Source organism: Megalops cyprinoides, chromosome 13, assembly GCF_013368585.1.
Source record: "Megalops cyprinoides isolate fMegCyp1 chromosome 13, fMegCyp1.pri, whole genome shotgun sequence".
Lineage (NCBI taxonomy): Eukaryota > Metazoa > Chordata > Actinopteri > Elopiformes > Megalopidae > Megalops > Megalops cyprinoides.
Window position 1 is genome coordinate 16,456,366 of NC_050595.1, and position 14,289 is coordinate 16,470,654.

Consider the following 14,289-nt stretch of genomic DNA (forward strand, 5'->3'; position numbering starts at 1 on the left):
CTTCTGTCCAGAAGATGGCAGTATTATGGTTATTAATTTGTGTATTTCAAGACGCAATTGTCTCGAACCTTTTCCAGGAAAAAAATTTCGTCTATTTTCATATTTTCACACACACAAACACACACACACACACACACACACACACACACACACACACACACACACACACACACACACACACACAAAGCAACACCTTTTTTAGACAAGTTGGATAAAGCATGGATTACCGATCTGTTTGCTGATTCACCTGTAACACAGCAGAGACAGAAGTTTCAAAAGACTCAGTTTCCAATCAGGCACTGAATCTGTCTGAAGTGTATTTCACTGCAGGCCGCTGTGTCCAGTACTTGGAAGCTCAGTAGGACACTGTGTTAATTAAATTCCTCTAACAAAGCAATTGCAATGCTCACCTGTAGTAAGGGCTTTTCAGGGGGGTACAAACTTGTTTATCCCAGCATGAAGAGGTGCACTTTTGTCCTTACTGGTTGAAAGCTGTGCAGCACGATGAATCTGCTCATTTTGAAAGCCACCGTAAAAAAAATGATGTGTTTGTTTGACTACCAGCTGACAGAAAGCAGTCAAAAGGAAAAGTGCCTGGCTTGGAGCCCCTCCATCTTTAAACACAGTCCCACTTAAGTAGATTATTGATTGATTTCCTCTTTTTCAATGTAAGATAGAGGAACATTTCAGCAAATGATTTGGACAAATATGAGACCACAATATGCCCAATTGATATTCAAAAGTTACAAGCTACACAAACTAATAATAACATTTAAATGTTAACACCATTAGGGACTACTTCAGGTATATCAAACTGTCTGTCGATTTTCGACAGACATTTTTTCTGCCAGATTACCAGCTAGGTTATCAGATAGCCTCAATGTAAAACAAAGCAGTGATGCAAATATATAATAGGAATATCTAGTTAGCTTGCGAGGTAACCAGCTAAGTACATTGAGGAACTTGTTTCATCACATAAGATCACAAACCAAACTCTTATAGCAGAACTTTCAACAATTTTCCCCTGTATGCATGAGGGGGGTATGTTTCTATAGACAACCAGAGCCCTAGCAGACTGATGATCATCAGCATGAGGGGAGGTGCATTGAGGTGTAGAGCAAATATTTTGTTGGTCAGAAGCGGTTTGATTTACATTGAATGTTCTTCCTCCCTAAGAATTGAAATAATGTGGGCATAGTAACACTCTTGTCCCTCTGTGATTTTGTGCTAGAGAAACTAATGCTTAATCAGGGCCCAAATCAGATTTTACAGCAGTTATTCAATAATAGTTTTTTTATTCAGTTTTTTTATTTGTAATTTGCATATTTACCTCTGCCCATCTTAACTTGGATTTACTGTGATTGCTCCTAATGAATCTATCACTGTGAGTCACATTTAAACTGTAGGTTGAATGCTTTTTCATGGCCAATTTAACACTGAGACACAGGCTCTTCATATTCTCTTGCTATCCTCTTACTGTTAGATATGCTCATACTCACATTGTTTTAATTATAATGTGGTCCTTGTTGTTCCCGCTCACCCAGATAAGAGCGAGCGCACATTGTCACATTTAAATGATTTAAAATGCCTGCACTGTCACATATCTCCAAGTTTATTGCTCCTGTGCAGTGAAAACATTCAATTCATGCTGCCTTTCCCACCTAAATCAACTGTCACATTCCACCCTCTGACTGCACTGCATTTACACATTAACATGAATTGTTCACTTAACACTATTTAAATATCTAATGAAGCAAATGTGTTGAAAAGGGTGCTTCAAATGTAGTATTAAATATGAAAGTAAAGTCAAAGGTTGGTATCATGTACTCTGTCAGCAAATGCCCATGGTTTGATTCAAATGAAGGATACAAACTGATTGCATTGCTTGTTGCTTCTAGATTGTTTCATTTTCTTCCCTCTCACTCTGCTCTTTATTCAGGTCTAAATGGCAATAGATTATTTCTCCTCCATTTGATTCAGAATGCCATTGCCAGACTAATAACCACAACAAAAAGAGGAGTCATAATACTCCAGTCTAGAATACATGTTACGATTTTATTGATTGCTTTTATTGAGGCGCTAAATAGACTAGCCCTTGAGTGCCTTTTTGACCTACTCACTCCCTACTGCCAGAACTACAGGTTTTCTGTTATCCCTACAACTCACATAAAAACAAACAGCGATCAAGCATCCTCTGTGAAGCCCCCCAAATTGTGGAATGCTCTATCAGGAAGTAGTATTAGTGTTTCACAAAAAGTTGCTACTTTAAACTCCTTTTATGAAAACTCATCTTTTTATACTTGGCTTTTTTCTTGGAATTATTTTTATTTTATTCCTGATATTTTCATTATATGACTTGTTTTCATCATGTTATTTTTGTTACTGGCTGTACTTGCTTGTGTTTTAATCAGTGATTTAAATAGTTTAATCTCCCCTTAACACAAGAGAACACTCTGAAGTCAAGAGTCTTGTTATCTGAATGTTTTTCACTCTTCCCTCTGTCTCAGTGGTGAGTGCATTATGCATGCTCACAGATGCAGCCATTACAGGCTGGTGGCTTGCTGCTTTCCAGGGATTTACTTAATAAATGTTTCCAGAAGAGTTTCCAAAAAGTCCTGTCTTTCCAGTTAACATGTTGTGTCAATGCAGAAATCAAAGGGCTATACAAAAAAAAAAGTTTGTTGATTTTTACAAATCATGAACAGAATTAATTGTCCATGCATGCTTTTGCTGCAGAGGAAATATCACAAAGGAAGACACAAACAAAATTAACAAACTAAAAATGAAGACTGATTTCACAACTGGTGGGACTCTAAACTAATTTGAGATGACTCTTGAATGAGTCATCTCATGAAGAGAACTCTTATCTTAATGTAGTATGACTCGCTTCCCCTCGAAGGCATACTGATGCAGCATCAGTGTATTTTCAATAAATGGTTTATTGTATCCAAATGATCCACTATTCCCAGGAGAAAAAAAATACACTGAAGTATACTTAATTTTAGTATAGTTATAATTTTGGTGTTCTTTTCTGATATTGACAATTAGACATTGTAATGTCTCTAAGTGGTTATATTTTAATAGCTATAGTGTGTTATAGTTGCTCCTGTGTGTGCAGGCAAGCAGGACAGTACCATGTACTAAGTCAGAGTGTGAAGGTGGCAGTGTAGTACTTATATAGAATCTTAAGGATAAAATGGTAGTCATTAGTTGCTGCTACCAAAGCTAGTGTGATTGTTTGAAAATCATCCCTGTGACCCGTGATCAATACTCCGTTACAGTGGATCTCTTTTCCTCTGTGGCTTTTACAACACAGGGACCCAAAAAGATGGAATAAAATACAATGGCAATCATGTTTAACATTGTTTCTAGGTAGCCTCAGGGTTGCCACAGAGATGGCATGGTGGCTCAGGTGGGCTATGAGCAGGACCTTCCATCCTAGAGTGGCCAGGGCAGTCCAGCCATCCTGTCCATTGAGGCAGGGCATTAGTAAGGACAGTAAACACTGGAACTTTTGCCAACTATTTCCAAGAGCCACTCTCTCCCAAATTGACTGGCTATACGAACTTCAAATGGTGGGGCTTAACTACTCATGTTTACGGTTTTTACCCATCTTCTCTGATTCTGATGGCACCAGACTTCACCGGTATGTACTGGCAGTGCATTGATTGGGATTTTTAAATCCATGGCTCTGTTCAATGTCGTTGTTTTCTTATTTTTTCACTATCTGTTAGCACTATAAATCCAACCATGTGACTTCTCATAGATGGTGTAATCCAGACATTGACTGAAAATGCAATGGATTAAAATGCAGCAAAAGTCAAGTTCTATGAAAATGAAAACCTTATGCACCATAAAAAGTCTCAACATCATTAAATCATATATATTGAATGTTTACAATAACATTAATATGATGTACAGCAGTAACTCACATTGTTTCTGGTTTTCAGTCTATAGATTGTATTTCATCTTATTATTAGAAAAAATATTATGAATCATTTGCGTCATCATCTATTTTCCTGCACAGTATTGTATCTACTCTAAAGCACTCCAGAGAGCAGCGAGTCAGTAGTACATTCTCTTCAAAGGGGATAGAGATGTTGCCATGGTGATCCATCTTGTGGACAAATTAGTTTCATATGAGTAGAGGTTCCTGGGGTTTCAAATAGTCAACATCTTCCTGCTATGTTCTGTGGGTTTATTCAATGTACTTAGAAAATGGAAGATGTGCCTGCGCTGCATTAATATTGATTGATGGACTACTCTATTTGACATGTAAAAGGAAAAAATACACCTATTTATTTGCCTGTACTTTCCATTAACACAATGATAGCTGTGTATACCTGTTGACTCAAGGTCTGAATAAAGTGACAGATATCAGATTTTCTATGTTTTGAAACATCAAAACCTGTGAATCCTACAGCTCATTACTGATGGAAATGACCAGAAGAGACTTCAGCCTGTCCTCTTATTGCCCATCTCAAATAGTAGGAAGCCTCCTCCAGGGGATTCACTTTTGGGCTAACAAATAAGTCATAGTCATATTGCATACTGCACTTTGCTTGAATACAATGTGATTTTTTTGGTAGGGGAAAGGAGATTTACCAATTATTTTCCATTTCTAATAGCTGGCCTGTCTTTTGGTCAAAAATAATGTCTCACTGGACAATTTAAATGGTATTTCCATGAATATATTTATCTTTTACCTCAGAGTCATGACTGGAGAAAAACAGAATCTCATCCAACAAAATATTTGAGGATATTTTTGATCCCACCTTATTTTGGGTGGATAACTAGCTCCCTCTGCTGGTAATTTTGAATAATCAAATCCATGCATGTGTGGTGGCATGTCATTGTTCCGTAGGGTAATGTACAAGACAACAGACTTGATTTCCATGTTTTTATTTTTTTGGTGAGGTGAGGATCAGTCAAAGCTGACTGTCCGCACAGGTTGTGTGTACATTCCAAGGCTGCGGTGTGACCCTTCAGTTACTTGCCAGGATCTGATCCACCCATGAGCGCAGGGCAGTGACGCGGGCGTAGACAGCAGGGGTGGTGGTGGAGCAACGGCTGCTGCCCCAGGACACAATGCCCACAAGATGCCAAGCCCCTTCCTTCTCACACACAAGGGGGCCACCAGAATCACCCTGTGACAGGTAGAAGAGCATATAAAATACATTGGAGCCCACATTTAATTGGAAAATGTATTCATTTTTTTATTCAGAGACTCTATTTGGAGTATTTTCTGCATGATTAGCTTTAGAAGCGGACAAATAATAGCTGTATGAGTGTATGCTCTTAAAAAGGGTGAGTATCAGGGTGAGTATCCGGTGGGTATATCCTGATACCCACCTTGTACCTTGTCAGGCCAACTATTGAAACTTGGTCATGCAGTACTTCTAATATTGTTACTCCGTGTTTGGCTTTTGCTTGTGTTGTACTCGGCCTCACTTGTAAGTGGCTTTGGATAGAGGCGTCTGCCAAATGGATAAATGTAATGTAAATGTAATGAAGAGCAGGATGTGAGCAGCTGCTGGATGTACCATGCAGGAGGAGGCTCCATCAGCTCCAGCGCAGATCATGACGTCGGAGATCTTGTCCCCCCAGTGGGCCATGCACTCCTCGTTGGAGAGCAGGGGCAGAGCGGCCTGCTGCAGCTGGTTGGGGGTGAACAAGGCTGGGGAGGAAATGAGATAATCTCGCATTTATGGGTCTTTTTTGCATGTATTTATTGTGATTCTGTCACTTGTAAGTGTCACTAGTGACTGCGGGGACACTCACCGTTGTGGCGGGTCAGCCCCCAGCCAGAGGTGACGCAGCGCATGCCAGGACTGTAGACGTCAGTAGAGGCAGCCAGGCACACAGGTGACACACGGGGGTTCATGGTGACAGGGGCAGTCAACTTGATGAGAGAAATGTCATTGTTGATGGTGTAGGGGTTCCACTCAGGGTGGGTGAAGACCTAGACCAGGAGGGAAAGGCCCTGCTTTCAGTTGTATGTTTTCAATGCCACAGTTGTGTTTGAGAATGTAAAAGCTGGAATTTTAGGTGCAATAAAAACCGTGACACTGTACCGCTTCCACTCTCATGGTCTGAATCTCCTCATCACCCTTGCCCTTGTCATGCTCTCCCACAATGACACGATGGCTGGTCCTGAACCACACAAATCGTGCAATCAAGAGGTTTACATTAAACAGGCCAACTTTCTTCCCACTGGAGGCAGCACTATATGCCAATACCAAAACCTGTCATAGTCACCATTTTTTTTCTGTTCTAGTGTGAATGAGTATTGCCACTTTCATCAAACAGATCAAGCTAATGCAAGTATGTAACATCATTTAACAACATATCAAATTAAAATGAATGTTCATTACATCATTTGATTCATTAGCTTCATTACAATCGATTACATATTCATATTATGTTAAAACAAAAAACATTTAACCTGCACTGAAAACCACTCAGTAAGTTTGATGTGCATATTGTGAGTAAATAACAACATAGACTTATACCTATTGAATTAGATTTAGATACCTGTTGAATTAGACATATACATGGTCATATACACTGCAATGTTAAATAACAGGCTTTGCCACATTCATTAAGACAATTATAACCTCATACCACTGAATGGTTTGCATGCAGATTTGCTGATTTGCAGATCTGAAGAAATCAAATTGTGGGAGTTAACTACTCATATTGACAGTCTTCTCTAGTTCCGATGGCACCAGCCAGCACAGGTCCGTACTGGTGGTGGATTTTTCGGGTTTTTTAAGATCCACGATTCAGTTAAACTCAGTTCTTAGCACTGTAAACCCAACCATTTGACTACACATAGATACTGTAATCCAGAACATGACTGGCAATGCCATGGGGTAAGGTACAGAAAAAATTAAGTTCTATGAGAATGAAAACCTAAAAATAAAGCTCAGGTAAGTAATTATCACCAAATTACTTCTCCTGGGCTGGAATGCACATCTGGAGAATTGACTATGTGAGGAAAGATCCTCTGAGCATTTCCTATGCACCATAAACAAGCTTCAACATATATTAAAAATTCACAATAATGTTGATATGCTGTTCCTCCAAAGTAGTTTACACTGTAATGTATCTATATCTCACTCTATAGACTGTATTTCATCTTAAATTATATCATGAATCTGCCCTAAGTTTAATTTATATAATCTTCTATTTTTCTGTATCTTATTAGTGCAGCAAACAACATATTTCTGATATCAGTGTATAAATTATACATCTACACAGAAATGGGCACATCTAAATTTGGCAGAGGAAATTGTATATACTCTGAATTAAATATTTGAAACATGCAACGCACTTACTCACCGAACTCCACAGTGGGCAGCTGTGACCACCCAGTTCTCATTGATCAGAGAACCACCACAGAAGTGGAAGCCAGTGAAATCCTACAGCCAAAAACAACCATGAATAACCACAGAAGACCCCAGCAATGAAACAATCATGAACAACCATGGACAGCATGAGCAGGAAACATGCTGCCAATACAGTATGTTCAGCACCACTGGCACCTCTCAGCAACACAGGACTGCTTAAATTCACAACATTGCCAGGTATACGCAATCAATATGTCCACCGTACACAAATACATTGCAGAAATTTGAATCTGTTAAGGTAAGGGTGCTGTTTGGAGAATTGCACATTTCTAACACATCTGCTGTCATTTGTAGTCATTTGTTCAATTTTCTCTAGAACTTGCAAAATTTCACCACCCTTGGTGGACAAATTAGTCTGTTCTTGTCCCATGTGACATACAGCAGAATAGCAGTACCTGCAGAGACACCTGCCAGGGCCAGGAGTGGGGCACAGCCTCCTCCCCATTCACAATACGGGCATAGCCGGTGATCACAGGGGGGATGGCTGGGACACCACAGCCTGCACACAGAGGTAAATGGTCAGACTTGCTATACTTCAGCCATGGGTTCAAATCTGTACTAATACACAAGTCTCCTCCCTTGCACCAAAATAAACTGCATTTCACATTTCTGGCAGGTCACTCAAAACACATCATTTTGTGCAAATAGGCATTTATTTCTGGCACTCACCCATCTGATTGCTATGAATATGAAAGAGATGCTCTGATTATGAATCAGTTTCCATGTAGATATCAATGTCACATTGTGTATGCAAAGTGAAATGGTGTCCAGGGAACAGAGACAATGCTGTCCCAGTTGTTCAACAGACCAATAGACAACTGAATTACATGCACTCTATCCATTCTGTATTTGCCATAATGTGGAAAGAAAAACAACATAATGAGACAGAATTGCTGTTTGTTTTCAATTTCTACCGAGATTCCAATAATCTACTTTCATTAGATTAGATCTGAAAAATAAATAGTACATAAAGCCTTACAGATGTAACTAAAATATTAATCTTAACAAAACTCTAGGCAAGGAAAGCAAGAATTGCTCTGATTTCTTTCTCAGGTGAGCTATAATTTCTCTGTGAAGCAGAAGACCTCTCTGATCAAGAGATTTAAGGCTTCTATTTTCTTAAGCAAAGCTGCAAGACTACACATCTTTAACATCACTACCTCATGAACTGTCCTGCCATACAAAGAAAGATCTTTACCATAAGTGGCACCAATGAAGGCAAAACAGGACACCAACCACAGGAAAGCCATTTCTGAGAATGTGGTACTTTTAGAGGCTTCAGTGACTTTATATACATACCATGACATTCTTGACTAAGACGTTAGAACCTTGTTACCATTGAGAGCTATGTTCGGTCCCTCCCAGACAAATAAGTTGTGGTAAAATATTAATAATTGGGAACAGTGTCATCTGCTTATCATTGCAGTGCTACCGCACAGTTCCCAAGCCTGTCCATGAAATGTGGACTATATCAGGCAGAGCTGAAAATAGCCCTCACCATCATCATCATTGGAAAAGTGCTCTTGCTTTCATCACCTTGTGATGAATTCTTATCTCTTATTTTCACCTATATCAAATAACAGTCCCTGCTGTCATCAGTATTTTGCAGGTCTTGGCTGGCAACATACCATGTCTTAAGGCACATCAGTTGTTGTTTAATGTCTAAAGGTTTATTTTATGTCATCACATGTGGTATGATTGTTACACTACATCATTGTTTCCCAAACTTTTCCCTCTCAGCAACACCTGAGAATCCTTCAATTTGAATTTTCATATCAATGTCAGAAATAGTATACATTTTGCTTTGATTTGGCTGATAAGATTTCAAGAATTAGTTGTGAATCTCTTTCAGTATGCATTAGTTCATATTTGAAAGATTACCTATGCATTATAGCTAGCAAGAGCACAAAAACAATCATCATTTATTTGTCCATGTCATGGATAATATGGCATCACATGAGTGTTTTCAGCCCGCTAGGGCTGAAGGTTCTACATTCTGCATGTGTTACATTTCCCAGTCCCAGATATTCCCAGACAATGACTGCAAGATGTTATGATGGTAAGAGTGGAAAGAGGGAAAGCCTGCTTGCCTTATATATTTATTTACTGCATCTTAGGGGACCCTATGGCATATATCATCCCATCAAAGCCCACCAATAGTTCTTTTCTGATCACAATGCCAGCTCACAATGAATTCACACCAAATTTAACTTCCAGTCCATTGGAAATATATTAAATATGCAGAGGTGGACACCCTGGCTTCAGAAAGTAAAAGTCCTACCATGTATTTGTTCTAGCCATTCAATAAACAAGGTGATTTCACTAATTAGCTCCTCCACCTGGCTGAAGAGTTGTGTCCACCTCTGCAAATATACATGGGGAAAACAACTGACCAGCATGGAAATTTAATTTTTTATGCACAACGTACTTCCACAGCAGAGGACAGAGGCATCATACTCACTGTTTTTTGGGAGAGGGGGGTTATACACATGAATAGACTTTCTCCATGACATTCTTTCATTAAACAACAAAATGGGCTGAGTGGTGTACATGTCCCATGTACAGTTGCAGAAAATACCAGTGCAGACCAGATTTTTTGCAGTGAACACCTGTGCATACAGTGATTTTCCACACTGCCTTATCTAATAATGATAAGAATGTTATTTTCACTCAAAGATCCCAAGCATAACATCTGCCAAAAAAAAAAAAAAAAACTCCAGCATGGATCCCACAGGCTGAGATAATATTACACAAGGACCCCCAAACTTGCACTAACAAAATGTGTGTTAATAGTGGTTTTTACAATGTTTACTACTAAAACCCAGACAAAAAGAAAAGTAAGTGAAGTATAATTACATTATACATGTTCCCAAATAACCTTTAATAGGATTTACCGTAGTTATGATTAAAATTTGATAAACCGTTAATAGATCTCAAATTTTATGCTTATGAGACAGAATCTTTTGACTATATGACTGAAATCTATATATTAATGTCTGTGAAAATAGCTTCTTTACTTCATGCAAACTCTATATAAATGGATGACATATTGGTTTCTGCCCTGGAATGGCATGAAAGGTCTATTCTTAAAAATAAGGAAAAAGTTACATCATGTCTTAAATGCTACTAAACGATTACAACCTGTACATTCTGTATCATTTTATTTAATTGAGTATTTTGTCCTCAACCCTTCTCTTTTACATTAATATTTGCCTCATAATTGCACCTATTAGACATCATTTTAATGCTACAATCTAACCAAGAAAACCTTTTAGATTCTCTTTCATCATCTGCAGAGCTTAACTGAGAGCCTGTGAAAAAAGTTAGTGTTATCATAACAGTAACAGCTGAACTTCATAACCTGAGGAGATATTCAAATTCAGTCCCTCTGAAGGTGTATAAATACCTGGAACTTGACTGTCTCCAGCAAACTGAAAACATGGCCTTCCTGTGGATCCTTTCCTGCCTTGCCTTTGTTGGTGCTGCATATGGTAAGGAATGAAATCAGTTTTCAGAGTTTGAAATCTATCACAGATTTCTTTTGAGATCATTGATATTTGTTATTATTCATTCTGAGTTCAGGACACTGGCTAAATGTGTGGTGCAAGAAAATGAAGACAATTGTTTGTGTTAAATATGAAATGGTTTGAAATTTAATGAAAGCAGCCCTCTGTGACATAGATCAATCTCAGTATTAAACTACTGCAGTGGCAGACATTATAGTACAGCTAGAACATCAGCAATTAACAAAATGCATTTCACTGTGTGAAAGGATTTTTCTGGTTGGCGGGGACCATATAATTGTCCTTTAAAGGTATGTCTCCCTGTTTTAGGCTGTGGTGATCCAGCCATCCCTCCTGTCATCACTGGGTATGCCAGGATCGTGAATGGAGAGGAAGCTGTGCCCCACTCCTGGCCCTGGCAGGTGTCTCTGCAGGTAGGCACTCACCATCTTGAAAATTAAATTATAAAAACAGACTTTATTGTTTTGGTTTGTATAATACTAAAATTTACCCTGAGGAAGCATTTTTCACTGACAAACAACAAACTGTGCTACATTGAACAAAAAGTTCTCTAAATTACATCTGATAACACACCAGCTGACCTACTGGCCCAATATCCAATCATTGTTCATGGCTGGTTTTTGGTAGTGCATGAAAAAAGACTGAAAAGACTGAGCACAAGGAAATATAGGATGCCAGTACACTTTCAGCTTGCCAATGAGTCATTGGATGTTTTCCAGGACTACACTGGCTTCCACTTCTGCGGTGGCTCTCTGATCAGTGAATACTGGGTTGTGACTGCTGCTCACTGTGGTGTGAGGTGAGGCAATAAGTAAAAACCATCTGAATATCATAGATGCAAAGCTCTTACCATGACTGTTTTACTGTATTAATAAATATAGGTTTGCAAAGCTCACTTCATTGTTTATTTAGAAGGCTAGCATGACATGATACACCGTATGTGAATACATGATACTTGAGTAACAAGAAAATGAAAAAGGTACAGAGCAGCCAGAATTGCCTAAGACATAGTGCTGAACAATTAAAAATAAGAGAATTATACTAAAGTGAACACAGAGTATAATGATACTGTATAAAAGTCACATTACTTAAAATGTTTTATGGTGCAAAACAATGATACGTAAGAGCAACATTAACTTGCATCATCATATTGTACCTGTAATGAAACAGACTGGGATCCAATTGCGGTCACAGGTTTTAATCACTGAGGCCAACACGTAGCCAGGAGCAAAAACAGGTCGTTAACAGAAGCAGCAGAACAATAACCAAATCCAAGAGCACAATCAAGGTCCAGAGAACAGGCGAGGGTCCGAACACAGGGATAACACGGTAGAAGTAACAGAGAGCAGGCTCAGTAGAGTCTCGGGGAATAATACCTCACAATGAGGCAACTAAAACTGAGTCCTTATATAGGCAGGGCTTGATTGAAGGAATGGGTTACAGGTGCGCTTGAGTGGGTGTGGCTGAGCGGGTTGAACTGTGTGTGGCTGAGTTGGCTGACTGGGAGCGGGTGTGACAGTACCATACTGCAATATACTGATAGTGACTGAAGCACTGAGAAAATAAGAAGCTATACAATAGCTATACAACACTGTATTAGAATTCTGATAAGGATGGAGTGATCTGATTCTGAGGGTTAGGCATATGAATGGTCTATTTCACTTGAACATATTGCAGTGTTACACAAAGTTTTATGGGCTGTTTTTACAACTGAAAGTACAACTTACGCGCTGCACTTTTCAGAACTTCTCACCGCGTCATCCTTGGGGAACATGATCGTTCTTCAAACGCTGAGAACATCCAGACCATGAGGATTGGGCAGGTAGGAACAGGAACAACTTCAACTTTCCTGTACTATTAATACGATGACTGTGTATATTCTTCATAAATATTACTCCTTTTGTTTTGAAACAGTTTGCTGCATGCTTATTGTGTAGGGGCGTAATATGTAAAATATCTTATTACCAGTGCAGTTTCCTGGTACAGAAGTAGCAGAAAATGGGTTTGCCTTCATAGAAAAAAGTTCTCATTCTGATTAAACACGCAGATTCTGATTCACTCAAGTATGTCTGTCCGTCTCCCAGGTCTTCAAGCACCCCCGCTACAATGGATACACCATCAACAATGACATCACCCTGATCAAGCTGGCCACTCCTGCTCAGATGGGCCCCCGTGTGTCCCCTGTGTGTGTGGCTGAGACCGGAGACAACTTCCCCGGTGGCATGAAGTGCGTCACTTCTGGCTGGGGTCTGACCAGGCACAACGGTAACCACTCCACAACCAATCTGAGCTACAGACTCCTTTTTTTCCATGGTCTCAGACATGTGCTCATCTCAGAAGCAGGTGAGATTGTATAGATGAGAATTAAACCTGGGGTTCCACTCGTTTCAGCTCCTGACACCCCTGCCCTGCTGCAGCAGGCTGCTCTTCCTCTGCTGACCAACACTGACTGTAAGCGCTACTGGGGCAACAAGATCACCGACCTCATGATCTGCGCTGGAGCCTCTGGTGCCTCCTCCTGCATGGTAAACCTCTCCAGCCTCCACCAATCACAGCATTATCTAATAACACTGACACAGACATACACTAAAAACACTTATCGCTAACTCATACAGTACATATGCGAAACCAGTCAAAAGTTAGGACACACCTGATAAGATAATGAGAAACATGCATTCAAAGACATTTTGATCAAAAGACGTATGCTGAAACAGTGAAAGTTGTTTCTTAGTGAAGTTGAAGTATAAATTTCAAAGCAATTTTTTAAAACATTTTTGGCTACTTTGAAGAATCTAAAATATAAGATAGTTTTCATTTATTTAACACTTTTTGGTCACTGCATAATTCCACTTGTTTTTTTTCATAGTTTTGATATCTTTACTGTTTTTTTAAAATATGGAAATAGTAAAAATAAAGTATAAAAGTTGAAACGTTTGACTGCTACTGTATCAATCACATGCATAAAGCAATCACTACCGTCAATGAGCCATGCACGCAGCAATCACTTCTGCTTCCCTACATATTAAGTTGTGCTGTTATTTCCTGACACCATTTGCTTTTCTATGTGTGTTTTAGGGTGATTCTGGTGGCCCCCTGGTCTGCCAGAAGAGTGGTGCCTGGACCCTGGTCGGTATTGTGTCCTGGGGTAGTGGCACCTGCTCGCCCTCCAGTCCTGGAGTTTATGCCCGTGTCACTGAGCTCCGTGCTTGGATGGACCAGACCATCGCTGCCAACTAAAGCTGGCATTGCTGTGTTCAGTTTCCTCGTCATTATCAATAAAGACGGGCTACTGTGAAAAGCTACTTTGTTTCTCTTTATTTCCCTTGAAACCAAAAAACATGGGTCAGATTAGA

At 39.4% G+C, this 14,289-nt stretch overlaps 2 protein-coding genes across 2 annotated transcripts; one reads left to right on the top strand and one right to left on the bottom strand.

The window, feature by feature from the left end:
* Positions 1–4,958: 4,958 nt before the first annotated feature.
* On the bottom strand, positions 4,959–8,662 carry LOC118787928 (chymotrypsin B-like). Its single transcript, XM_036543701.1, has 7 exons — positions 8,611–8,662; positions 7,808–7,911; positions 7,345–7,424; positions 6,075–6,153; positions 5,782–5,962; positions 5,544–5,677; positions 4,959–5,147 (listed from the first exon to the last, which is right to left on the bottom strand). The coding sequence occupies exons 1-7, from the start codon at positions 8,660–8,662 to the stop codon at positions 4,986–4,988; spliced, it is 792 nt and encodes a 263-aa protein (XP_036399594.1). The 3' UTR covers positions 4,959–4,985.
* A 2,189-nt stretch (positions 8,663–10,851) lies between these two features.
* Positions 10,852–14,215, top strand: LOC118787917 (chymotrypsin A-like). The gene is made up of 7 exons (XM_036543684.1): positions 10,852–10,903; positions 11,246–11,349; positions 11,656–11,735; positions 12,680–12,758; positions 13,021–13,201; positions 13,328–13,461; positions 14,012–14,215. Exons 1-7 carry the CDS (start codon positions 10,852–10,854, stop codon positions 14,171–14,173), a joined length of 792 nt encoding a protein of 263 aa, XP_036399577.1. The 3' UTR covers positions 14,174–14,215.
* Positions 14,216–14,289: the final 74 nt, after the last annotated feature.